Source organism: Elgaria multicarinata, chromosome 3 (assembly GCF_023053635.1).
Source record: "Elgaria multicarinata webbii isolate HBS135686 ecotype San Diego chromosome 3, rElgMul1.1.pri, whole genome shotgun sequence".
Lineage (NCBI taxonomy): Eukaryota > Metazoa > Chordata > Lepidosauria > Squamata > Anguidae > Elgaria > Elgaria multicarinata.
The window spans coordinates 156,874,616-156,902,600 of NC_086173.1; the positions used below are offsets into that span (position 1 = coordinate 156,874,616).

At 43.0% G+C, this 27,985-nt stretch overlaps 2 protein-coding genes across 2 annotated transcripts in view; one reads left to right on the forward strand and one right to left on the reverse strand.

Annotated features, from left to right (window-relative positions):
* LOC134396130 (zinc finger protein 420-like) overlaps window positions 1–27,985 on the forward strand; it is a 229,188-nt gene that overhangs the window by 16,551 nt on the left and 184,652 nt on the right. The gene's annotated exons all lie outside the window — the stretch shown is intronic.
* Window positions 4,792–27,894, reverse strand: LOC134396961 (zinc finger protein 569-like). The gene is made up of 6 exons (XM_063123574.1): window positions 26,581–27,894; window positions 26,120–26,127; window positions 18,428–19,311; window positions 11,080–11,356; window positions 8,600–8,726; window positions 4,792–7,016 (listed from the first exon to the last, which is right to left on the reverse strand). Exons 1-6 carry the CDS (start codon window positions 27,854–27,856, stop codon window positions 5,812–5,814), a joined length of 3,777 nt encoding a protein of 1,258 aa, XP_062979644.1. The 5' UTR covers window positions 27,857–27,894; the 3' UTR covers window positions 4,792–5,811.

Below are 27,985 nucleotides of genomic sequence, written 5' to 3' on the forward strand. Positions count from 1 at the left end.
AAATTCCCATTTCAATACAACTGTTAAAGATACAGGAGCCCTGTCCTCCTTTTCATATGGTCACCCTACTCAGGGGGCTCTTGGCACCAATTTCTCTTTTCCCTTCTGGACATTTCCTCTTCCTGCTGAATGAAACTGTTCAGCCAGCGTGTGTTTTGTTCTTTGGTTGTAAAACCTTGTTCTTCATTTGAAGGCTGTTCTTGCCAAGAGGCTCAAAACGTTACAGGAGGTTCAAAAACGTGTCCTGGAAAATTATGGCTCTGTCTAACTTCAATATTTGATGGGTGTTATGTTTAGCTCAGTGCTCACTTGCTAAGCAGAATATTCAGTATTCCGAATATTGAACTTCAATATTTAATGGTGCATATGTTAAAAGACAAGGTAACAGTTATGAGTCGGACCTAGCTGATATCAAATTATGTCTGATTCTTTCCCCGGGCAGCTAGTTGCAGCTAATAGGAATATTGGGGGAGCAAAGACAAAGTCCATTTCATCCTTGTAGTCAGGATGGTGCTATGAACTGAGTGAGTTTAAAATGAAAAACATCTGCTAACTCTGCTATGCTATGATTCTATGATCAAAGGGAAAGAAAATACGGGGCTAATACTGGTCGATGATGATGTCATGACTAGGCCTGTTCCCCTTAGGCTGGGGGAAGGAGTTTCAGGCAATCAATCAGATTCTGAAGCAGAAGAGACAGTGCCAGAAACATACCCGCCTATATGGGGAGTGGAGGAGGTGACTCACGGGCTCTTCACCAGCTGGGAATGAACCTTCGCCAGACCTTATCTCTGAAAACGTTAACAACACACAGTCTGTGGGAAATCAGTATTGTTCCCGAGGGGGAGGGCACTTCAGGGCTGGCTGATCCTAGAGTACGCCACAGACTAAACCAGCGGAGCTAAAGAAAGGTGAGAGAAGGTTGGCCCAGCTAGCTTCTCACCAGACGCTTCTCCAGAACCAGCCTCCCTGAAGTCAAAGCGTTCTGGGAAAAGGCTTCCTGTTCTTCTTGAAAGGACAATTGTCTCGCTTAGTTTGCATAGTTTTGCCTAGAGGAAAGTGTTAAGGTGGTCAAAAGACCCCCTTTCTAGGGGGAAAGTGTACACCAAGGACTCAAGGCTCGGCCACCAGACCCCTCCCTTCCCCCTCTCATTAATAAAGAGTCATCAGAATGAAGTTGGCAAGTTGTTCAAGGTTGCTCTGCACTTTCTAACTCACAAAGGAAGTCCCTAATCTGCCTGGTCAAGGGTAACAACTTCTAAAAACGCAGCTACCAGAGGCTTGGATCCCGGATCCATGTTGTCATTATCCCAGACACTTCGGCGCACTGCTCCTTGTTATCATGAAGCCCACCCCAATGGTCAGCAAAGTTAGCTTCGCCTGCCCTTGCATGGGGGGCTTATCTGGTACAGTAATTTACATAAACAGGGCATTGATGTCACATATTATGTGTTATTAGCTGTTAGAAATAGTTTCATTTATGGAAAACATGGAACTGCAATCAATAAGGGATGGGAGGAGGAAGGAACCATGAGCTCATCAGGAGGGGCATGGAATGTTATAAAAGACGTTAGTTGTGGATAGTGGGGAGAGAAGCTCACCTTCGATCCGTCGAGTGTGAGTTTCTTCCCACACGTGTAGTTCAATAAAATGGTCACTGACTCTGGACTTGTCTGGTTTTCCTGTTCCCTCCTTTCTGGTTGGGTTTTTTTACCTTAACAAAAGTTCCTAGAGGATGTGTGGTGGATGTGACTCTGCCATGAAGAGGGCAACCTTTCCTACATGCAGGCACAATGCAAAAGAGCTGCTAAGAGTCATGGCCAGATGTAGGCGGGCAAATTTGTTTTTTCGAAAGCAAGTTTCTAGACAGCAAGATACAGCAGGCATTTGAAAGGGAAGCTCCAGCCCTTGAAGTCTGAGAAGCCAGGAAGGAGGTGGCTGAAGGCACGTTCCAGCAATCAAAGGGCAAGAGGCTCTTTAGGGACCCCTAGAGGTCATAAGAACATTAGAAGGACCATGCTGGATCAGACCAAGGGTCCATCTAGTCCAGCACTCTGCTCACACAGCGGCCAACCAGCTGTCAGCCAGGGACCAACAAAGCAGGGCATGGTGCAATAGCACCCTCCCACCCATGTTCCCCAGCACACACAGGCTTACTACCTTGGATACTGGAGATAGCACACAGCCATCAGGGGTAGTAGCCATTAATAGCTGTAGCCTCCAGGAATTTATCCAACTCCCTTTTAAAGCCATCCAAATTCATGGCCGTGACTACATCTTGTGGTAGTGAGTTCCATAATTTAACTATGCGCTGTGTGAAGTACTTCCTCACTTCCTGCTCATGACTGACAAAGTCAGAATAAATTTGGCGAAATACACTCCAATTGGAAAAACACTGCTCGTGTATGTGTGTGTGTGTAAAAAAGATATTTGTAAAGAGAACACCCCAGACCTGGGTGTTACCTTTTTAAAACTCTCATCATCTAGCGACCAGCTTTTCTCAGAGAATACCCTCTCCCATGTTATTTCTTGGATATCAGGCAAGGCTAACACATATTTTTCTTTGTTTAAAACATGCACATAGTACCCTTAGTCTTGTTTTAGGATTTATTGAAGGGTGTTCTTAAAATAAACTTATTGCTGTGTATTTTAACTTGTGCCAAATCTGCACAGGGATTCAATAAGATGTGTGGCATACCTGCCTAGTTACCAGTGAGAACACCTTTTCTACAAGGCCTTTCCCAGAGTAGGCAACATCTCCACATACAATATAATGCTGCCATCAGGAACTTTACACCAGGTTCATCTCCTTTACTTTTCGAGGCGAGAGGTCACACTGGAATCTTTGTTCTAACATGTTGTTCTTATCACTTTTAGGCATTGGTAGCCATGAGCCATACGCCTATTTTTATTTATTTATTTATTTATTGCATTTTTATACCACCCAATAGCCGAAGCTCCCTGGGCGGTTCACAAAAACTAAAAACAGGATTTGGAAAAGCAAAGAAATATTTATCATTTATAGAATTACAGTGTTAAACAGTAAATCACTTTACTCCCCTCCTGCACATAAATACTTGAGTTACAGCAATAAGTTATTTTAGTACCTACAGGGACTTCTCACCATTTCACACCCACCCATTCACTCAACCAATCATCTCACATATGCAAATAAAATATACCTGCTGTCACTCATACCATTCACACTCTAGATCTACTTACAAGAAACATACAGTGTCGTAACATTAATGCATTTATACAGATTCATCACATTTATGCATGTGACATCACAGGATGCAACTCCAGTATTTAGTTGACTCTGGATGACCTGGTAACCACTCCCACACAGTTTTCACCAGGGCAAAGGGTCACCAGGAATGCAGGTTCTGGTTTCTGGTATTATAGACACAACCTTTTCGTGCAGGAACAACCCTCTGAAACCAGGCTTTTGCCTTCCCTCTCTTTTAGCTTTTCAGGCAGATCCCTAGTACAGAATAAACACTAAACGTATAGTGCTGTTACAAGCACAAACATCATGATACATTTCCAGGAGCAAGGCCTGTGAAGAGCAAAACATCACAGTAAATAAGGCATCTAATCAGTTTTCCAAAATCAAGCAAAGAATTTGAGTTCTTCCAGGGAGCACTGAAATCTTTGAGCACTAGACTGCCTTTGATACAAGTTAAGTCTTTTTATACTTGAACATTTGCTTACATGCATTCAGATTTCATGTTTCTTCTTAATACAATAGAAATATCATCACTAAAGCTATTCTAAAAAGCCATCTCTCCTGGCCTCAAAACCAGATTTCTCGCTACAAAAGCATGTATCTGAAACAACTTCCATGAACATAACATGCCATTTATTATGTGAATGACAGATAAATGAACTGTCTCCAAATAGTTATATTTGCATTTTACTCTAAATCAGACATTTCTCGTTTCAAGCATCCCTCCCTGGGTTGATAACATTCCTGGTTTATGGCTGTCATTGCTCATGACCTAATACCATTGTGACCCCCTTGATTTGCCAGACATCACATTTATTTTAACCCTAGAACCTCCATTATCCATCAGTCTATGTCTTGGTATGGATTGTTCCCAGAATGTTAAGTATTACCAGATCCCCACAAGAGTGTTCTTGGAGAAACAACACTTTGTTCTCAGCCGAAGAGGCCCCATTGTGTGGGATTGAGCGCTGGAATAAAATCGTGGAATCCTCATGCAGAATATCCTTTGATGACTGTGATCATGGGATCCTCGAACTGCTTCGCCAGGTCAGACGGGGCAATGTGGGTCCCAATATTTGCCAGAAGCTGCAACACTTGTCCTTGTCCTGTGTTGCCTTACAAAGCACCTGAGCCTTACTGGTTTGCTAGAGCAATCCTGTGAGTTGACCCAGGCCTACTTATTACATTTGTAACTCCCATGTAGTAACATAAAGTATTGTCCAACCTCATTAACTCACCATAGATTCTGCTAGATTTTCTCTGCAACATAGAATCCACCCTAAAGTAGCCAAGTACTGGCGGTCTTCCAACTTTTGATATCGAAACTGGATGAAATAACTTTGACAGCCATTGCTGCCATAGGATTTAATTGGGTATGAAAACCCTAATAACCTTTGACACATCCATAGAACCTGAAACACACCTGACTTAAATAAGCCAGAATAAAATGCATCAGTAGTGTTCAGAAAAAGTTGACAAAAATATGTGATCTTCCCTTCCAAACATTGAAGGAAAAAAGAATAAATGCGTCAACAGTAAGCTCTTTTGAACTTGCCGTACCTGTGCCAATTTTTATCATTCTAGTTTAAATTTGGGCACAAATGTAGAATTCATCAAGTCGATCTCTAAAGCTAAGGCTCAGGTGATGAACACAGGAGGTGTCACTTTTATTAAATTTTGAGGTTTATAATGCCAGAACATTTTTTTTCTATTTGTCATAAAAGAAGGAGCGATCCATTCCTACTTTAATGAAGCATCGTCTTGGTTTTGCTAATTCCACATATTTATTCAATATTGGAAAACAGACTTTTTATTCATAACCCTTTAACTAAAACAAATAAAACCTTTATTAAAGAAATTTGAAATGCACTGAAATGAGGAAATCTATCCCACCACATGTTCTTGGAAGTTTTGTTGTCTGCACGTCACTATTTTTTATGATATACTGATATAAAGGGAAAGATAGTTTATTAAATTATTTATTTCTATTTAGTTACAAAATTTATATACTGCTCCTCATCCAAAGGTTTTTGGAGTGGTGAACAACAAATCAAATAAAACAATAAAAACACTATACTAAAATTACTTTTTAAAAAAAGAACAAAGTTCTGGTAAAACTGCGGCCAGTCATTTAAGAAAAAAAAGCTTCCTGAAAAAACATTTTCAGCAGGTGCCGGAAGCAATACAACCAGCCTGGCAGGAAATCCCATAGGAAGGGGGCCACCACTCTGAAGGTTGTTCTCCTGGTGTACTCCAAAGGGACCATAGGTCCATCAGGAGCCCCCCAGAAACATCCCTTGATTAGCTTCACCATATCAATAGACTCCTTGGTTGACATCCCTTTATATAGTGTATCTCCTATGTAGGTCCTGCAATATGAAATATGGGTTGATCATAAATTAATCTCATCCCAATCTAAGCATTTCTATGGTTTCTCCACTGTGTGAGTTATTAGTTGAAATGTGAGATCAGATATTTTCCCCCACATTCTAAGCAGTTTTACAAATTCTCGCCTCTGTGATTTCTTTGATGAGAAGCAAGGTTTTTGTTCTGCCAAGGCTCATTCCGGATGCCATACAGTCCTATGGTTTCTCCCCTGAGTGAATTCTTTGATGAGAAGTGAGATTTGTCTTCTGGCTGAAGCTCTTTCCACACTCCAAACAATGGTAAGGTTTCTCCCCTGTGTGAGTTCTTTCATGCTGAATGAGAGATATTTTATGACCAAAGCTCTTTCCACATTCCAAACAATGATAAGGTTTCTCTCCTGTGTGAGTCCTTTGATGCTGAGTGAGAGTTATTTTATGACCAAAGCTCTTTCCACACTCCAAACAATGGTATGGCTTCTCCCCAGTGTGGATTCTTTGATGAGAAGTAAGCGCTATCTTCTGATTGAAGCTCTTTTCACACTCCAAGCATTTATATGGTTTCTCACCTGTGTGAATTCTTTGATGAGAAATAAGATGCATCTTCCGACTGAAGTCCTTTCCACATTCCACACAATGATATGGTTTCTCCCCTGTGTGAGTTCTTTGATGAGAAGTAAGAGTTATCTTCTGATTGAAGCTTTTTCCACATTCCAAACATTGATATGGTTTCTCCCCCGTGTGAATTCTTTGATGCTGAGTGAGATTTATCTTCTGACTGAAGCTCTTTCCACACTCCAAACAATGATATGGTTTCTCTCCTGTGTGAAAGCTTTGATGAGAATTAAGAGTTATCTTATGACTGAAGCTCTTTCCACATTCCAAACACTGATATGGTTTCTCCCCTGTGTGAGTTCTTTGATGCTGAGTGAGAGTTATCTTCTGACTGAAGCTCTTTCCGCACTCCAGACAATTATATGGTTTCTCTCCTGTATGAGTTCTTTGATGACAAGTGAGGGACATCTTTCGACTGAAGCTCTTTTCACACTCAAAACATTGATATGGTTTCTCCCCTGTGTGGATTCTTTGATGACGAGTGAGATGCAACTTCTTACCAAAGCTTTTTCCACAGTCCAAACATTTATATGGTTTCTTCAGTGTATGAATTTTGCAAGGAGCTTCATTGCTTGATTCAGAACTGAAAGTTTCCGTACACATACAGCACATATTCTTTTCTTCATCTTTATGTATTTCTTCTTCAATTATGATATCATGGAAGGCATTGCCTTGAGAAGCAAAGAAATTATATCTTGTATTAGAAGTTGCTTCAGTTTTCCTTCTCACCTGGTCACTATTATCACATTTGTCTCCTTTCGTTGTCATCCCACATTGCTCTCTCTCATTCTCCACTTCCCACCGGTCACCTTCAGAAAGGAAGACAAGAAACTGGTAAAAGCCTGAGGTAGCAATAGAATCTCAAATAACTAACTCACCCTCAATAAAAGATTTTGATGAAGGAAGAACTGAAAAGGCTTCAATGGGACGCTGTTCTTACCTCGCGTTTAATTGTCTCTGTTGACTACCATTAACTGAGTGTTGGGGTGGGACAATGGATTTGATTGGGCCCATGGTGTCCTGGGTTCAGCTTACAGCTGAGAAGACCAATGTACTGAGTGTTTCTGGGCCTGTTTCTCTCCCTCAGCCTAGCTTACACCACGGACTTGTCATCAGGCGGCTTGTCAAGAGGTCAGGTCCCACAGACTCCAATGAAACTTGGCAACCACAGATATGGTCACTTTAACAAATCCTTGCCAAGGCGGGAAAAGTTACAGCAAAGTCATCTTGCCTTAGAGAACAGTTATACGAGGTCAGATATGGCATTTGCTAGCAAATCAAAAGTGCAGCTATTCAGAAAGCCTCAAGATGGGCAAAGGCATATGCCAGCCCTGAAGTGACCACCTCGAGATTAATAAATTACCATGTCAGGTGGTAGCCTAGGAATTTCTTAGCTTTTCAGAGAAGATGCAGTCTAGAATACAGTAGCTGTAGGGCCATGCCTTAAGAAGAAGCCTCAAAATAAATAAATAAATAACAACAATGACAAAGGAAGTTAAGCAGGTGGCCACCAGGAGAAGGGTCTTCTCTGCTGTGGCACCCTGGCTGTGGAATGAGAGCCCTAAGGGGGTTTGCCTGGCATCTATACTATATTCTTTCAGATGCCAGGTAAAAACCTTTTTATTCTCTCAGCATTTTAACAGTCTATAAATTCAATTTTAACTGCAGTTTTAAATGTGTGTTTTAAATGTGTGTTTCTGCACTGCTGCTGATTTTATCCTGGTTGTGCTTTTATATTGTATTTTATATCATGTTTTTGTACTGTTTGTTTTAAACTTTGAATGGTTTTAATTTTTGTGAACCGCCCAAAGGGCTTCAGCTATTGGGCGGTATAAAAATGCAATAATTAATTATTTACTTTAATTAATTAATTAATTAATTATGTAAGTGCTCCTGTGCTACCTGGGCTTTCGTACCCTCGCTCTGGCCAGAGGTGGGTTCCCCAGTGAGTGATGAGACAACCCCCTTCTAATAAAAAATGGGGTGCCTGGAGGGTTAGAGCACCCATTCCCCAATCAGGGGTCTACCTATCCCCCCAAATCTCCCATTTCACACCCACGTGTTTTGAATATCGCTGGTATTATCACTAAGGCTTCCAAGTGATGCTAAAGGTTCCCCATCTGGGTGAGTTGATGCATCTTCCTTGAACTCTCTGCCTTTTCAGTCATATGCACCTGAATCCCTCCTCTTGCAGGTTCTCAAAGCATCTCTGCTTGGTAAAATAGTTGGTTAGGAGAGCTTCTTAGCTCATCCCAAGAAAAGACTTGGAGAAAAAGGTGACATAACTATGAGAGTCCCATCCAGGGAATGAGGCCTGCTCTTGTCAGCTAAGGCCTGTATAAAAATGCAATAAATAAATAAATGAATTAATCATGGAAATTGGGAGCCTTACCGAGAGAGGCCACAATCCCACAATTCTCCTCCATGACCTGGCTGTGCAGGGCTCTCTGGTCAGGATCCAGCAGCACCCACTCCTCCTCTGTGAACCACACAGCAACCTCCTCAAAAGTCACCGGACCCTGGAGGAAAAAAGAAAATGTTCCCTACTCAGGGATAACATTAATGGAGGTGACTGGGCAATATTCTGACAACAAGGAATTGCTATGGCCCTGGTGTTCTGCTTGTGGGCTTCCCATGGAGCATCTGGTGAGCCCCACTGAGAAACAGGGTGCTGGAGTAGGTGGGCTATTATTATTATTATTTATTTATTACCTGCCTGTCCGACTAGATCAAGGCGGGGAACAACAGCAATCACAAAATACTGATTAAAAACATAGCACACACTGCTAAAAACATCCTAAAAGCATCCTAAAATTCTACTGGATAGGCCTGCCTGAAGAGATCAGTCTTGATAGTTTTCTTGAATGCTAAAAGACTGTCAAGCTGAGGAGTCTCTTCCGGCAGGCTATTCCACAATCTGGGAGCAGCAGAAGAGAAGGTCCTCTGGGTAAGGGTTGTCAGCCTAGTCTTCGCTGACTGAAGTAGATTCTTCCCAGAGGACCTGAGTGTGTGGGGCAGATTGTATGGGGGAAGGCAATCCCGCAGGTAGCCTGGACCCAAACCATGTAGGGCTTTAAAGGTAATAATCAACACTTTATACTTCGCCCGGAAACTAATTGGCAGAGAAGAGATTTTAAGACAGGTGTAATGTGATCACCCCTAGATGTACCAGTGACCAAACTGGCTGCCATATTTTGAACTAGTTGAAGTTTCCAGACTGGGCATAAAGGTAGCTCTATGTAGAGCGCATTGCAGAAGTCGAGCCTCGAAGTTACCAACATGTGCACTACTGTCTTTAGATCGTCTAATTCTAGGAAGGGGCGCAGATGGTGTATCAGCCGAAGCGGATAGTAGGCACTCCTGGCCATTGCATCTATCTAGGCTGTCATTTGGAGCGACGGATCCAGAAGCACCCCCAAACTGCGAATGCAGTCTTTCAGGGGGAGTGTAATCCCATCCAGAACCAGTTGCCAAACCTCCAAACCCAGGTTGTGGCCTTTGGTCAGATCCAGCAGGCCTCTCCTTACGATCTCAGCTTTGACCGAAAGAAACAGCAGGAGAGAAATGAATTCTGGGCCAGGGAGGTGAGCAGAGGATGGCGGCAGCCAGGCTGCTCCCAGGCTGTCTCCCCAGTGATCCTTCTGCCTACCTGATCCAGTTCTCCTCCATCACAAAGAAGAAGAGATGGCTGTGGAATTATTGCCGGCATTATTGCAGCCCCTGTGGAGACAAAAGTGATGGGAAACCAGTAGCGCATGTTTGCCTCAGAGGTTGAGATTGCTATCCGAAACTCCTGGGAAGACAAATGGACCGACTTCCCACACAAATGCACAGAGTTGTTCTCATGGAAGGGATGCCAGTCCAAGTACATCCAAACATTATGAGATGTCTTATCTTCAGTATGCATTTTCAGAGTTCATTTGGGTAAAACACACACACCATACTTTCCCATTTGGAGACTTGGCCACCAATCAAACTGTTGGTTTCTATGTATATGTTTTTCATGTTGAAAATTTAACATAGTTTTGCATTCCCAGGTTAATCTGTGAACTTTGAGTTGGGGGCCACAGAATTAATTGCGTAAGCAGAAGAGCTTATTGGGGTGGTACAGCAGAGGCATGATGGGAAAGGAGATCTGAGGACAAGAGTTGGTTTGTTTGTAAATGCTCGCATTTGTGTGTGTATCTGGTGGGGATGGAAGGACTCAGGACAGATTCAGGAGTGGACTCTCAGTATGGATGAAGGTTAAGATCTTGTCTGCTAACAGCTGAGGAAGACTCACGGTCTTCCCCACAAAACATAAGGGAACATAAAAGCACACTTTTCAGTGGGAACTGATTAAAGTACACCCCCCCCCAAATATTAATCCTTACCCTGCAAGGAGACACGTCCGTCACCCTCCTGCCAGGTCCCTGTTGGTGGGAGGCTGTGTCTGGTGACCAGGGGAGCCCTCTCTGCTGCAGGGAAGTCAGGTCCCACTTTTGCAAACAGACTCTTTACCTGAATCAGCAATTAAATTCAATGGCAAGGAATGAGAAGAAGGATTAGAAAAGGAATGAGAGAGGCAAAAACGTTGGGGGGCAAGACATGGGGCAGCTTTCCTTGGGGGATTTCCAGAACGGGTTGGGCAGTTTGTAGAATTTTAGGATGTTCCACTTCCCATTCTTGCCCCCTTGGATGCAATGCTCTCACCTGATGCTCCTCTTGCAAGTAGAGAGTTTCCAGAAATCCTCCCTCCCATTCCTGAGCCCTCTAATGCAATGCTCTCACCTGCTGCTGCTCCTGCTGCCTCTGGTCCTCTGCCTGGCTCAGGAGGAAGCCTTCTGCCAGGGCCACCGCCTGGGAACCGGTCTCCGCTCCACATTCCCTCACCCAGCTTGCCATCTCCGCTGGCAGGATGGTCAGGAACTGCTCCAGGAGCACCAGGTCCACAATTTGGTTTTTTGTGTGTCTCTCTGGCTTCAGCCACCAGCGGGAAAGATCATGGAGTTGGTTCCAAACCTTTCTGGGCCCTTCGGCTGCCTGGTAATGGAGCTGCCTGAACCGCTGACGCTGCACTTCTGAGCTGACCATGTTTTCACCCAGGTCCTTCTGCAGTGCTGTTGCCCAGAATTCCTCACTGCTTCCACACTTAACAGCATCAGGGCCACTTTCAGTTTCAAGACCAACTGAGTCTGGCTTAGCCATCTTGGATCGGTGTTTCAAAGAAGCCTCCAAGGGGCCCAAAAAACCTCCCCCCTCTTCTGTATCTGGGCAAAGATGACTGTATGAGGCAGTGCCACTAACAGACTATAAAGGAAAGACATGGTTCTGTTAAAGAATTACTGTTTTGTCTCGACAAGGGGAAATTTTTTTTGGGGGGGGGAACACAAGATAACAAACAGGACTTGTCCTAGAAGGAAAGACAGGCAAATGCCAAGGCTGAAAAGGAAATTGGAGACTTGGGAAGGATCCTTCACCTGACAGCCAGAAGGCCTTCATTTGCTTGAGAGTCAGGACAGGTTTCATCCCTTCCACCACCCTCCAGCTCCGTCTCTTCCAGTCATCCCACTAAAAGTACATCCCCTGTCTCGGCCCTCCCTTGGTTGGGCTTTAATCTGTTCTTCATCCAAGCCCCCAGCCACACACCCTCTCCATGACACCTGCTGCTGCTACTATCTTCTCTGTAAACCTCTCTTAAATTGAACTACCAAAAACGTTGATTAAATTAAAGCTGTGAGTCATTTAAAGAAATCTTGGTTGATTTATCTGATTTTAACTCTCAGTGTATTAATCAACCAAATTCATGTACCCATAAAATTATATTATAATTCTGATGAACACACAAATTTCTCTGTACTTTACGAAGACTGTTTCACATTAAACACTGAAAAAGACCCATAACATTACTCCCTGGTTTTTGAGGTATACTGCCTCAGCAGATGTAGGCTCCATTCCTAACTATCATCGCCAGGATCTGCCTCTTTGAAAGGAGCAAAAGAACAGCACCCTGCTTCAGAAGACACCAGCAGTTTTGTGCCCCACAGAAGCTGCCATTGACCGCTTTTACTCTGTTGACCTTTGCTTTTTTCCTGTTCAGGTTTTTTTAAGGCCACTTTTTCGTGCTTTTTTATTTCCCCCCTCCTTATTTATTGTCAGCCTTCTCCTCCGTCTCGAGAGGCCTCTTCTCTCACAGGCTTGGCCCAAAATCATTTGCTGCTTTTAGAAAGAAAAAAACCAATCCCAGAAGCCCTTTTCCCCTCTGTCCTTGCAGCAGTAGAATGTCAATCGCAGACAATTAAATACCTAAATAATAATTTTGAAACATGGCTGCCGTTCCAGTGCTCTCCCTATCACTGGCCTCGCAGGGGCACCTGCCTCTCTCCACCACCACCTTTGTAGGCTTCTGTCAGTCCGTCCAACCCAGCGCAGAACGAGGGAAGCATGTCAGCCCCAGGTAGAATTGCATCGGGTGGGAGGGGTATTTGCAGAGGGAAGGGGGAGCAGCGGCCCATGAATGGGGGGCGGGGGGATTTTACTCGATGCAGAACAGTTCAATCCGGATTGCAGTTCATCTCTGTATCGCCCCCTCCCACTTGTCAAACCAAAGAGGCCGCCTGCTCTGCTTAAGGAAGGAAACTCTCTGACATTGGGGGGGGGGGGGGACCCCAAGTAGATCAGCGGCACAGGTCACCTCCCTGTGGAGTGGAATTGGGGGGTTGAATTTGGGCACCTGCTTTTCCCCGGGTCGTCTTCCGTCCCCGCCTCCCCAATGCACGAGGCTGGGGTGTGTTTGTGTCTCACCTGATCCCACCCAGGAGGCAGCGATGCTTTTGGGGGGAGGGAGAAAGCATTTCCTTACCCCCACCCCTCTCGCCCTCCACGCCCCTCCGCCTCCCCATCGCCCCAATGAACAAGGCCGGGTTGTCTCACCTGATCCCACCCAGGACGCAGCGATCCTTTTGGAGGTAGGTAGGTAGGTAGGTAGGTAGGGAAGGAGCAAGCGAGCGAGAGCACTGCCTTCGGAGAACCCGGCTCCTCCCCAAATCCCTTCCTCTCTAGGAACCTCCTCGTTCATCTCATTTAACCCTCCGGAGGCCGAACAGCAAGAGCCTTTCCCTGCATCCCTCCAAGCAGTGAAACGCCTTGCATTGCACCATGTGAGCTTTAGGCTTCCCCTGGGCTGCTGTTGACAACGATTCCGGTTTTCTGTTCTGCATCTTTTCTCTCCAGGCTCAACGAAACTGGGTGTGTTTTGTTGTTCATTGTGAAATCAAATGTCCTCCTTTTTTAGTGGCTGTTCTTGAGAGGAGGATCACCTCGACCGGGTGAGGGAGAACGCTGCAGTTCCATCCTGGATGTGTCTGCTCTCAAGCAAGGCCCATTCAGTTCTCTGGCATTTACTCCCCAGTGAATTTGTATAGCAGCCTGTATAGCAGTGGGATTTGTATCCCACTGTCACAGCCAACTGGGAGCCAATATGGGTGATGCAGAGCCTGACTGGCCCCTTGTCTCCTATGCGCTTAAAGGCCCTGATCCTACTCGGTCCTGGTCTTAAAACCACCTTCAATTGCTGATTCTTAGTTGGGTTGTTTTAATCATGAAATTCTATTTTATTCTGAAATAAGGTTAACAAAATGAAGTCAATAAAAAGAACATACATGATAAAAAAAGCATTTCTTTAAAAACGGAAATTCACTAATTATACACCTTAGTCCATAAATGACATGCTTATATAAGCTGAACATTTGAAAAGGAGATCAGGGCTTCTGTATATTTAACAATTGCATAGAAAAGGGAATTTTAGCAAGTGTCATTTGTATACATGCAGCACCTGGTTAGGGTGACCCTATGAAAAGGAGGACAGGGCTCCTGTATCTTTAACAGTTTTATTGAAAAGGAAGTTTCACCGGGTGTCATTTGTATATATGGGGAACCTGGTGAAATTTTCTCTTCATCACAACAGTTAAAGCTGCAGGTGCCCTGCCCTCTTTTAAATCTGGTCACTCTAGTATAGCTCCTGCAGTTTTAACTGTTGTGATGAAGAGGAAATTTCAGCAGGTTCTCCATATATACAAATGACACCTGATGACATTTCCTTTTCTATGCAACTGTTAAAGATACAGGAGCCCTGTCCTCCTTTTCATATGGTCACCCTACACCTGGTGAAATTCCCTCTTCATCACAAGAGTGAAAGCTGCAGGAGCTATACTAGAGTGACCAGATACAAAAGAGGGCAGGGCTCCTGCAGCTTCCACTCTTGTAATGAAGAGGGGATTTCACCAGGTGTTGCATGCATAAAAATGACACCTGCTGAAATTCCCTTTTCTGTGCAACTGTTAAAAGATGCAGGAGCCCTGTCCTCCTTTTCCTATGGTCATGCTACTTCTACTTGTTCATCTGGTATTAAAAGGATTAAATAATTTTGCTACCAAAAAACTGGACTCCCTAAAGACCTGAGATTCCAATGGAAAGAATCCTTGTATTCCATACTCTTCAAGGCAAGGAGACCTCAAAGTTTTGGATTTTCTGCTAAATGACGTTCTCTAACTAAGATGACTCTGGGCTTCTCTAAACCGGCTATTTATAGCATGCCCATGTATGGCCACTCACAGAAGTTTCCAGGTGGTTTAACTAACATTACAAACAAACAGGATGTCCCCTGTAGTTCCCTCATTCCATTTTTTTAAATAAAACTCAGAGATAAGCTCTGGCTTACTCCCATGTAAGGGAAACTCTACATGATGCTAGACTGGAGTTGTGCTTGAGAGGTTTTTTTCAGTTAATTTGTGGTAGTAGTTTCTCATGTGTTGACTCAGAAGTATCATTGTGTTAGAGTGACCATATGAAAAGGATGACAGGGCTCCTGTATCTTTAACAGTTGCATAGAAAAGGACATTTCAGCAGGTGTAATTTGTATATATGGAGAACCTGCTGAAATTTCCTCTTCATCACAACAGTTAAAGCTGCAGGAGCTATACTAGAGTGACCAGATTTAAAAGAGGGCAGGGCACCTGCAGGTTTAACTGTGGTGGTGAAGAGGAAATTTCCCCAGGTGCTCCATATATACAAATGACACCTGCTGACATCTCCTTTTCAGTACAACTGTTAAAAAATACAGGAGCCCTGTCCTCCTTTTCATATGGTCACCCTAATTGTGTTTAATGGAACTTACCCACAAGTGGTTACGCTCTCCCTACAAGGTAGACCAGGTGAATCACAACCAGCCAGCCACTTTCAAGCAGCAAACACTGGATTGAGCACCAGGAGTTACCTTGAAGTAAACACACAGCTTTGAAGCTTTAAACTAGTTTATTAAGAGAAGGGAACTATGGAAGGTAAAACAAATAAAATGGGGTTAAAATGGATCAGAGAAATAAAAGCAGCAGCGTAGTAAAATATAATGCAAACACAGAGCCTTCATCAATTACACCCAAGAAAAATAACAAAGCCTAGCAGACCTGACCTGATCTATACATTACCATGGATAGGACCTTCCCACCGTTCAGTCACAGCCATGGTACCACCTCCATGCAGCAAGGCCACCTGGGAAACAACCCCATCTTCAAATCCCTTCTTCTGATGCCCTCGCTGCCTCAGCCCATCAATCTCCGCCAATCACCAAGCGAGCTGGTCTCCCCGACCTGCTGGAAGCCCACTTTCCCACCAGACCCAGCCTTGAGGCACAGGCCTGGCGCCCAGGGTTTTGAGATGACACCCTACCAGATGGTGCCTGTGTACCTGTGAGCGAACGATGAGCTGATGACAGCTCTTTTAGGGAAACAACTTCCATGAACATAATGTGCAATTTATTATGTGAATGACAGATAAATGAACTGTCTCCAAACAGTTAGATTCGCGTTTTGCTCTAAGAGGTCTGGCATTTCTCGTTTCAAGCATCACTCCCTGGGTTGATAACATTCCTGGTTTATGGCTGTCATTGCTCATGACCTAATACCATTGTGACCCCCTTGATTTGCTAGACCACATTTATTTTAACCCTAGAACCTCCATTGTCAGTATTCATGACTCTTTGTCTTGGCACGGATTGTTCCCAGAATGTTAAGTATTACTAGATCCCCACAAGAGTGTTCTTGGAGAAACAACACTTTGCTCTCAGCCTAAGAGGCCCCGTTGTGTGAGATTTAGCGCTGGAATAAAATCATGGAATCCGCATGCAGAATATCCTTTGATGAATGCAATCATGGGATCCTCGAACTGCAAGCAATGCAGCTGTGTAGGGGGGAAATCAGAATGTGGTCGAGAATGAATCTTTTTCTCTCACTCACCCAACTGCTTCTATCCCAATGAAAATATTCAGATTCCAAAGTGACCTCAAATATCCTGAAGGAATGCCTGCTGGTAGAAATCTCAATGCAGCATTGAATGCTTTTCCCCGCCTCCCCCAATCATCATGGCGCAGTTCAAAATCTAGAAAAAGAAGCTTGAACTCTCATGCAATTCAGTCTTACCCCAGTGCTGCAAAAAATGAGGTGGGTTGCTAAAAAGAGAGCTCTCTCTCACTCTTTTAACCCCCTGACAGCAATTGATGTAAGAACCAACCAGGCATGGGTCAAAGCACATCCGCAAAGCCATTTACCAAGTCTTCCTGGTCCCAGAAATTAACTCCAACAGTTTAATGATCCTGCCTTTTCATGTGGGCCAAGAGCTCGACTAATCAGACAGGAGACAGTGGACTTCTCTGTGTGAGGCTTGTATAAAGGGATATCAGAGTAAATTGCAATCCATAGGTCTGAATCACTGCCACCCATTTCCTGATAAAACTGTCCAATGAAATTTATTTATTGATTTATTTATTTATTATAAATCAATCAATAAATAAATCTGAAATCAATCTGGCCGCTGCATTTTGCACGAGCTGCAGCTTCCGACCCGTCTTCAAAGGCAGCCCTACATAGAGTGCATTGCAGTAATCTAACTTGGAGGTTACCAGAGCATGGACAACTGAAGCCAGGTTATCCCTGTCTAGATAGGGGCGTAGCTGGGCCACCAACCGGAGTTTGCAGAAAGCACTCTGTGCCTTTTTATTTCTCATTCATCAGGGTGCACTTCCAAATCCTGAAGAGAACTGAACTCTCATGCAATTCAGTCTTAACGTAACGCCACAAAACAAGCATCAAAAAGATGTTGAAGGTTGCTAGAAGAGGGCTCCCTCTCACTGTTTAACCCTTCCTGTCAGCAAGTGATGTCAGCCACAAATAGGCCTGGGTCAACATTTGGTAGGATTCCTCTAGCATTACAGATGAGAAAGCCTTAACTGCAGGCTTAAATTAGAAGGGCTTTCGATCATTGAGTATATAATGGATGAAGCTGCACAAAGCCAGTAAATTGGAAGTTAAGACTCACAGCTTAATATCAAAGCTCATATTGCCTCATGGACAAGTGATGATGTCACAAATTGGGCTTGCTTACCACTGAGAACCTCCATCTGTGCACCCAAAATTGTCCTTATTCTTTCAGGGCCAAATCCAGATGGGGTGGAGGTCCCATGTTGTCCTTGTCCTGTATTGCCTTACGAAGCACCTGAGCCTTACTGGTTTGCTAGAACAATCCTCCTGTGAATTGACCCAGGCCTACTTATTACATCTGTAACTCCCAAGTAGTAACATAAAGTGTTGTCCAACCTCTTTAACTCACCATAGATTCCGCTAGATTTTCTCTGCAACATAGAATCTATCCTAAAATAGCCAAGTACTGGCAGTGTTCCAACTTTTGATGTCAAGACTGGATGAAAGATAGTTTATTAAAGACTCTTGTTGTCATCGCCTATTTATTTTAATTTTATTTACAATATTTATATATTGCTCACCATCCAAAGGTTTTTGGAGTGGTGAACAGCAAATCAGATAAAAGAATAGAAACACTATATTAAAATTACTTTTTTAAAAAAGAACAAAGTTCTGGTAAAATTGCGGCTAGTCATTTAAGGAAAAGAAGCTTCCTGAAAAAACATTTTCAGCAGGTGCCAGAAGCAATACAACCCGCCTGGCAGGAAATCCCATAGGAAGGGGGCCACCACTCTGAAGGTTGTCCTCCTGGTGTACTCCAGTGACACCATAGGTCCATCAGGAACCCTCAGAAACATCCTTTGATTAGCTTCACCGTATCAATAGTGTCCTTGGTTGACATTCCTTTATACGGTGTAACTCCTATGTAGGTCCTGAAATGTGAAATATGGGTTGATCATAAATGAATCTCATTCCAATCTAATCATTTCTACGGTTTATCCCCTGAGTGAATTCTTTGATGAGAAGTGAGATTTATCTTCTGGCTGAAGCTCTTTCCACACTCCAAACAATGGTATGGCTTCTCCCCAGTGTGAATTCTTTGATGAGTAGTGAGAGTTTTCTTCACACTGAAGCTTTTTCCACATTCCAAACAATGGTATGGCTTCTCCCCAGCGTGAATTCTTTGATGCTGAGTGAGAGTTATTTTATGACCGAAGCTCTTTCCACACTCCAAACAATGGTATGGCTTCTCCCCAGTGTGAATTTTTTGATGAGTAGTAAGAGTTTTCTTCTCACTGAAGCTCTTTCCACACTCCAAACAATGGTATGGCTTCTCCCCAGCGTGAATTCTTTGATGCTGAGTGAGAGTTATTTTATGACTGTAGCTCTTTCCACACTCCAAACAATGGTATGGCTTCTCCCCAGTGTGAATTCTTTGATGAGAAATGAGAGTTTTCTTTTCACTGAAGCTCTTTCCACACTCCAGACAATGGTATGGCTTCTCCCCAGTGTGAATTCTTTGATGAGTAGAGAGAGTTTTCTTCTCACTGAAGCTCTTTCCACACTCCAAGCATTTATATGGTTTCTCACCTGTGTGAATTCTTTGATGGGAAATAAGATGCATCTTCCGACTTAAGCTTTTTCCACAGTCCAAACATTTATATGGTCTCTCCCCTGTGTGAGTTCTTTGATGAGAATTAAGAGTTAACTTATGACTGAAGCTCTTTCCACAGTCCAAACAATGGTATGGCTTCTCCCCAGTGTGAATTCTTTGATGAGAAATGAGAGTTTTCTTTTCACTGAAGCTCTTTCCACACTCAAAACATTGATATGGTTTCTCCCCTGTGTGGATTCTTTGATGACGAGTGAGATGCAACTTCTTACCAAAGCTTTTTCCACAGTCCAAACATTTATATGGTTTCTTCAGTGTATGAATTTTGCAAGGAGCTTCATTGGTTGATTCAGAACTGAAAGTTTCCGTACACATACAGCACATATTCTTTTCTTCATCTTTATGTATTTCTTCTTCAATTGTGATATCATGGAAGGCATTGCCTTGAGAAGCAAAGAAATTATATCTTGTATTAGAAGTTGCTTCAGTTTTCCTTCTCACCTGGCCACTATTATCACATTTGTCTCTTTTCGTTGTCATCCCACATTGCTCTCTCTCATTCTCCACTTCCCACCGGTCACCTTCTGAAAGGAAGACAAGAAACTGGTAAAAGCCTGAGATAGCAATAGAATCTCAAATAACTAACTCACCCTCAATTAAAGATTTTGATGAAGGAAGAACTGAAAAGGCTTCAATGGGACGCTGTTCTTACCTCGCGTTTAATTGTCTCTGTTGACTGCCATTAACTGAGTGTTGGGGTGGGACAATGTGTTTGATTGGGCCCATGGAGTCTTGGGTTCAGCTTACAGCTGAGAAGACCAACGTACTGAGTGTTTCTGGGCCCGTTTCTCTCCCTCAGCCTACACCACGGACTTATCATCAGGCAGCTTGTCAAGAGGTCAGGTCACATGGACTCCAATGAAACTTGGCAACCACGGACACCTACCTCCCAGCCCACCTACCGACCCCCCTCCCTTGGTGGAAGCCCACTTTCCCACCAGCCCCAGCTGGAATCATTTTCCCAGTTAGCCAGGCCCAGGCCTAGCCCCAGCCCTGACTCTCAGGCCTGGCACCCAAATAACACCCTACCAGGTGGTGCCTCTGTACCTGCGAGCTATGAGCTGATGACAGCTCTTTTAGGGAGAACAGAGAATTGTACTCATTCAAAACATGTCTGCTGTTCAAAGGAGCCCTGGGAATCAGCAGGATCTTCTCCTTTGTCACCCCTCTCTTCCCATGTAATGCAGCCCATATCAGTCCCGCCAAGGAATCGCAACAAGGCAATTTCCCTTAATGTAGACACGCTCTCTAACTACGATTTTTGCAGGAGCGGCTTGGGGGGAAAAGGAAAACAAATGCAGCTATGTTTCAAGCGGCTTCACAGAGCATGTTCAAGGCCTTGGTGAGTCAGCAGGTTTCTCCATGCTCAGACACCCGCAAGGAGAAAGTTAATTAGTTGGTATTGTACACCTGTAGAGAAGAACATGTTTTTCTCCACCCAAGTTGAGTGAGTAAGCCCTAGTTGCATAAGCAACAGTTGGGAGGTTTGGGAAGTAGATATAACTAAAGATGAGCAGAGATGAGCCTGAGTTTAAACACGATGTACCAGGAAGAAATACATCAATCCAAATAATATGCTAAGATGGCAGACTTTTTGCCACATATTACATTTAGGGAGGTAAAATGTAGGGTCCACATACAAGAGGGGGGATTCATGGCTTGGAAGCACTACACCGGAGAAGGATTTGGCCGTGGTCGTTGACAGCAACCTGAACGTGAGCCAGCAGTGTGAAGTAGCCGTTAGAAGGGCTAACGCAGTTCTGGGCTGCATTAGAAGAAGCCTTGTCTCAAAGACGCGTGAAGTCCATATTCCTCTCTACTCGGCACTAGTGAGAGCACGCCTGGAGTATTGTGTACGATTCTGGGTACATTTCCAGAAGAACATTTACAGGTTAGAACAGGTTCAGAGGAGGGCAACAATCCAGGGACTTGAGGACAGGCTGAAGGAATTTGGGATGTTCAGTCTGCAGAAAAAGGAGACTGAGGGGAGACATGTTAGCAGGGTTCAGCTACATGAAAGGGTGCCACCAGGAAGATGGTCAAGAACTATTTTCCACGGCCACAGAAAGCAGGTCCTGTATTGCCTTACGAAACTTCTGAACTTTAATGTTTTACAAGACAAATCCTTTGATTTGACTCATGCCTGCTTGTTGCATAGATCAATAGTTGTCACATAGCATGTGGTGTTGTCTGACCTTGTGAAATCTCATTTCATAACAATAGGAATAGGTAGGCTGACCATATGAAAAAAGACAACACAGCTCCTGCATCTTTAACAATTGTGTAGAAAAGGGAACGTCAGCAGGTGTCATTTCTATTCATGCAGCACCTGGTGAAATTCCCTCTTCATCACAACAGTTAAAGCTGCCGGAGCTATACTAAAATGACTAGATACCAAAGAGGGAAGGGCTCCTGCAGCTTTGTTGTGATGAAGAGGGAATTATCCCAGGTGCGGCATGCATACAAATGACAGCTGCTGAAATTCCCTTTTCAATACAACTTTTCTTATGGTAACCCTAGGAATAGGCATTGCACATAAAATCGACTAGATTAGAGCTGTAATATAGAATTCTTCTGAAAACTTTGGACTACTGGCAACATTCCAGTAGTACAAAGATTCCGGGCAAGCATGACATACATAGCTTTGAAAGTAGTTCCTGCCCTAGGCTTTAATGGGGCAGAATAAAACTAATAATCTTTGACCTCCTGTTTAGAATCTCACCAAACCAGCAAAATGTACCAATCTTCAAAAAGCCAATCACCAGTTTTCACCAAAGTTTGAACAAATACATTATGGGGTACAAGGATAAATCTGTCCGTTGTAAGAGCTTTTGAACTTGCTGTACTTGTGCTATTATTATTATTATTATTATTATTATTATTATTATTATTATTATTATTATTATTATTTGTATCCCACCTTTTGCCCAATACTGGGCCTCATGTTGATTTGAAATTTCAAGTAGATCTCAAAAGCCAAGGCTCAAATTAGAGGAGTCATTGTTATAGGCAATGAAATTATAAGGCTAATCATGATGGAGTATTTTTTTCTACTTACCTTAGGCAAAGGAGAAGGCCCTTCCTCTTTAGTGAAGCATTGTCTTGGTTTTGCTAGCACAAAACCTTCGAGATAATCCAAACGTGAAGGGGGTAAAAATAGAGAATGGGGTTAATTTGTTAGGGCTCTATGCAGATGACATGGTCCTGACCACAGACCAAGTGCTTAGTTCAGCACCCCACTTGAAACAAGAATTAGAGAATTTTAGTTTGGTGCCGGGTTCGGAGGGAAATTATAGCAAATCAGGACATGGAATAACGGGCTCAAGTTAAAGGAAGCCAGATTCCAGCTGGACATCAGGAAAAACTTCCTGACAGAGCAGTACGACAATGGAACCAGTTACCTAGGGAGGTTGTGGGCTCTCCCACGCTAGAGGCCTTCAAGAGGCAGCTGGACAAGCATCTGTCGGGGATGCTTTAGGGTGGATTCCTGCATTGAGCAGGGGGTTGGACTCGATGGCCTTGTAGGCCCCTTCCAACTCTGCTATTCTATGAGTCTATGATTCTATGAATAAATATTATCCTTCCCCTCTCTGAAAGGATGGGGATACTGCTATGTTATGTAAGTTTTACATATTTAGGGGTTCAAATTACTAGGAATCTAAATAAATTATATGAAGCAATTACAAAAAGGATGGAAGACTATATGAGGAGGCAGAAGCAGCAGAAGTTAGGAATTACAGATCACTCAGCTACCATTAAAATGATGTCAGTTCCAAAACTTTTATTTTTATTCCAAACACTGCCGGTCTGGATCCCCAAAAGCCAACTACAACATTGGCAAAGACAATTGAATTCATTCATATTTGACACAAACACCCCCACCCCCAGGATACACAAATCACTTCTATACAAGCAACACGAGAAGGGCAGGTGGGGAATCCCAAATATGACATGCTATTATGAAGCTAACCGATTTAAACATATAGTTCCTTTGATGGATGGAAGATGTCTCTAAACAGAGGAGGTGAAGATGGAAGGGATTAGGTGTGAGGGAGCTTTAATTAGCATTTGCCCACTCTGAACATAATATTCAATTAGTAGAGCAGATACAGAATCGATTTACATTGACTACATCTAGGAAATAGAAACCAAATGCACAGTTACAAGATGGGGGATACTTGGCTCAGCAAAACCACAAACGAGAAGGATCTTGGAATTGTTGTAGATCACAAAATGAATGTGAGCCAACAGTGTGATGTGCCTGCAAGAAAGGCAAATGCTATTTTGGGTTGCATTACTTGGGCTGCATTAATAGAAATATAGCTTCCAAATCGCGTAAGGTACTGGTTCCTCTCTATTCGGCCCTGGTTAGGCCTCATCTAGAGTATTGCGTCCAGTTCTGGGCTCCACAATTCAAGAAGGATGCAGACAAGCTGGAGTGTGTTCAGAGGAGGGCAACCAGGATGATCAGGGGTCTGGAAACAAAGCCCTATGAAGAGAGACTGAAAGAACTGGGCATGTTTAGCCTGGAGAAGAGAAGATTGAGGGGAGACATGATAGCACTCTTCAAATACTTAAAAGGTTGTCACACAGGAGGGTCAGGATCTCTTCTTGGTCATCCCAGAGTGCAGGACACGGAATAATAGGGTAAAGTTACAGGAAGCCAGATTCCGGCTGGACATCAGGAAAAACTTCCTGACTGTTAGAGCAGTATGACAATGGAACCAATGAGCTAGGGAGGTGGTGGGCTCTCCCACACTAGAGGCCTTCAAGAGGCAGCTGGACAACCATCTGACAGGGATGCTTTAGGGTGGATTCCTGCATTGAGCAGGGGGTTGGACTCAATGGCCTTATAGGCCCCTTAAAACTCTACTATTCTATGATTCTATGAGTGTGTGGAAATCGAGGATGAAAATATTAACTCCAGGACTCTCACTGTTAATTCTCACCCAGCCTTTGAAGGTGGATTAAAAGCAATGGAAATAGCTAAGTAGAAATCCAAAGGATTTTATTGCCTTACGGATTTCTTTAAAAATGGGCAATTGATCCACCAGGAGAGGGTACAGTGGTTAAAAATCACACAAGTATGTGCCTTTCTCCTTCACCCAGCAATACAAACTGCGGCTACAAGGAATTTGACAGCATTGGGACGGGAGGTGGTGAGATATACAGGAGGAACAAAAGGCTTAACATTTAAGTTAAATAAGTGGATAATAGCTCAGGAAGTTGGCATAAACAACCCACTCCAGATGGTGTAAGAAGCAGATCTTGGAATTCAAATGGGGGGGGGGGGGACGACTGGAATGCATTGTGGGACTGGTGTCCATTTAAAACAATAGCAATTAAAAATAGGGTACTAATGTTAAAATTAATACACAGATGGTATCTCACATCTAGGAAATTATTAATGATGAGCCAGAGTGTTGGAGGGGATGTTCGGGCACAGGCACATATATAGATATGTCACGGTCCTGCCCTAAGGTAAATAATTTTTGGAAATCAGTGTTCCAAGAAAGGGAATTGAGAATAAAACTGCCAGTATCATATTGCCTTTATACAAAACTATTGTGAGACCACACTTAAAATACTGTATACAGTTCTGGCCACCACACCTAAAAAAAGATAGAGCTGGGAAAAGTGCAGAAAAGGGCAACTAAAATGATGAAGGGGCTGGAGCATCTTCCCCTATGAAGGGAGGTTACAGCAGGTGGGGTTGTTTAGCTTGGAGAAAAGGAGGCTAAGGGGAGACCCGATAAACCGGACAATGGGTTCATCCATTTCCACACCTAGCCTTGCTAAATTTATGTAGAGGATTAGATATCAATCCATTAAGTAAGGAATTAGTATGTCATCTATTGTTAGCGGCAAGATGGTTGATAGCCAAACATTGGAAAGATGGTAAAGGGCTCTATATCGAAAACTGGTATCCGAGAGTATGGCAGATGGCTCTTTTAGAAAAACTGACTCAAAAGTTAAGGACAGCACGAGGACAATTAAATGAAGACAAATTTGAGGAGGTATGGAGGAAATTCATTTATCTTGTAAACCAGTGGTTCCCAAACATTTTCAGGTCACCGCCCCCTTGGTTCCAGAAACTCATGCCCAGTGCCCCCTACCCTACCCTATCAAAATCATTATTCAGAATAGCAGTTTTCAACAACCCACTAAGGAAGATAATAATAAAATTCAAAACAGTAACAATTAATTGAATATTTATTCAAAATCTGAAGCACTTGCCGCAGGCTTGCCAAAGGAGGGAGGGAGGGAGGGAAAAGAGAGCGAACGCCTCTGTTTTGCAGCCGGCGTGGCGGGGCACACCAAACAGGGTATGTCTCTTCATTAGCATTTTGGTGCTTTTGAAACATTTCAATTCACTGTTAAAAGGACTCTTCTTAAACGGTATTAATACATGTGTGGATTCTTCCCCTATATGGCTTGGGACCCATCTACCTTCTCTCATAAAAATGTCTCTGGGTTTTAAGACCTTCTGGAGAAGCGCTGCTCGGAAAAGATCACCTCGAGTGCCCCTCGCTGCTGCCCCTTTGCCTCTTAATGCCCCCCTATGCAATCCCATCGCCCCCAGGGGGGTCGTACCACCCACTTTGGGAACCACTGTTGTAAACAAAGTAGAACATGGGCGAATGCTTCCATCAGCATATAGAGAGCTCTGGAGAGCATAGGTCGAAGGAAATGAGGCCTTGTCCTAACAAGAGTGAAAGAAAACATTGTCTATAAAAGGGTGATTTAAGAGGAAAGGAGTAAGGAAACTAAGTGCTTTAAGCATGTTAATGATTAGTATTTTTAAATCCAGGAGGGAACTGGAATTGAATGTAATTGGAAATGTATGACTTATTATTTGACTTATGTAAAAAGAACTACAGAACAATAAAAATATTATTTTTAAAAAAAATTAAGGAATGTTTATGAAAGAAATTTGAAAGGCACATAACAGAAATTTGATCATCCCCTATAATCTAGGATTATTTATGATTTGCACATTTTTCTTTTTTACTATGGTTTCTCCTCTGAGTGAGTTTTGTGAAGGGAGAATTGTTTTCTGGCTGAAAATCTTTCTACACTAAGTATTTCTATGATTTTTCCCCAGTGTGAGTTCTTTGATGAAAAGTAACATTACTTTGTTGATTGAATCACTCTCCACACTCCAAACAATGATACGGTTTCTCTCCTGTGTGAGTTTTCTAATGCAGTGTGAGAGATGCCTTCTTCCTGAAGCTCTTTCAACACTCCAATGATATGTTTTCTCACTTGTGTGAGTTCTCTGATTATTAGTGGATTGATCTTCTAGTTGACACCTTTTCCACACTCAAAACAATGATACAGTTTTTCTCCTGTGTGAGTTCTCTGGTTCAGAGTGATATCTCTTCCTCCTGAAGTTCTTTCCACACTCCAAACTATGATATGGTTTCAGCTCTGTGTGAGTTCTTTGATGATAAGTGAGTATAATCTTACGACTGAAGCTCTTTCCACAATCCAAACAATGATACTGTTTTTCTCCTGTGTGAGTTCTCTGATGCAGAGTAAGATATTCCTTCTTCCTGAAGCTCTTTCCACACTCCAAACAATGATATGGTTTCTCTCCTGTGTGAGTTCTCTGATGATTAATGAGAGAAAACTTCTGGCTGAAGCTCTTTCCACACTCCAAACAATGATATGGTTTCTCTCCTGTGTGAGTTCTTTGATGATAAGTCATATTAATCTTACGAGTGAAGCTCTTTCCACAATGCAAACAATGATATGGTTTCTCTCCTGTGTGAGTTTTCTGATGATAAGTTAGTATAATCTTACGAGTGAAGCTTTTTCCACACTCCAAACAATGATACATTTTTTCTCCTGTGTGAGATCTCTGATGCAGAGTGAGATATTCCTTCTTCCTGAAGCTCTTACCACACTCCAAACAATGATATGGTTTCTCCCCTGTGTGAGTACGCTGATGTTTAATGAGAGAAATCTTCTGGCTGAAGCTCTTTCCACACTCCAAACAATGATATGGTTTCTCTCCTGTGTGAGTTCTCTGATGATAAGTGAGATTAATCTTATGACTGAAGCTCTTTTCACACTCCAAACAATGATATGGTTTCTCCCCTGTGTGAGTTCGCTGATGGAGAGTGAGATATTCTTTCTGCCTGAAGCACTTTCCACACTCCAAACAATGATATGGTTTCTCCCCTGTGTGACTTCTCTGATGATAAGTAAGATTAATCTTTTTACTGAAGCTCTTTCCACATTCCAGACAATGATAAGGTTTCTCCCCTGTGTGAGTTCTTTGATGCTGAGTGAGAGTTACCTTCTGACTGAAGCTCTTTCCACACTCCAGACAATTATATGGTTTCTCCCCTGTGTGAGTTCTTTGATGCTGAGTAAGATTTATCTTCTGACTGAAACTCTTTCCACACTCCAGACAATGATACGGTTTCTCCCCTGTGTGAATTCTTTGATGACGAGTGAGATGTAACTTCTTACCAAAGCTTTTCCCACAGTCCAAACATTTATATGGTTTCTTCAAGGTGTGAATTTTGCAATGAGCTTCATTGTTTGATTCGGAACTGAAAGTTTTCGTACACACAGGGCACATATTGTTTTCCTCATCTTTATGTATTTCTTCTTCAATTGTGGTATCATGGGAGGCATTGTCTTGAGAAGCAAAGGTATTACATCTTGTATTCCAATTTGCTTCAGTTTTCCTTCTCAGCTGGTCACTATTTTCACATTTGTCTCTTTTCATTAACATCCCACATGGTTCTCTCTCATTCTCCACTTCCCACCAGTCACCTTTTGGAAGGAAGACAAGAAACTGGTAAAAGCCTGAGGCAGCAATAGAATCTCAAATAATTCACACACCCCTCTCAATTAAAGAGTT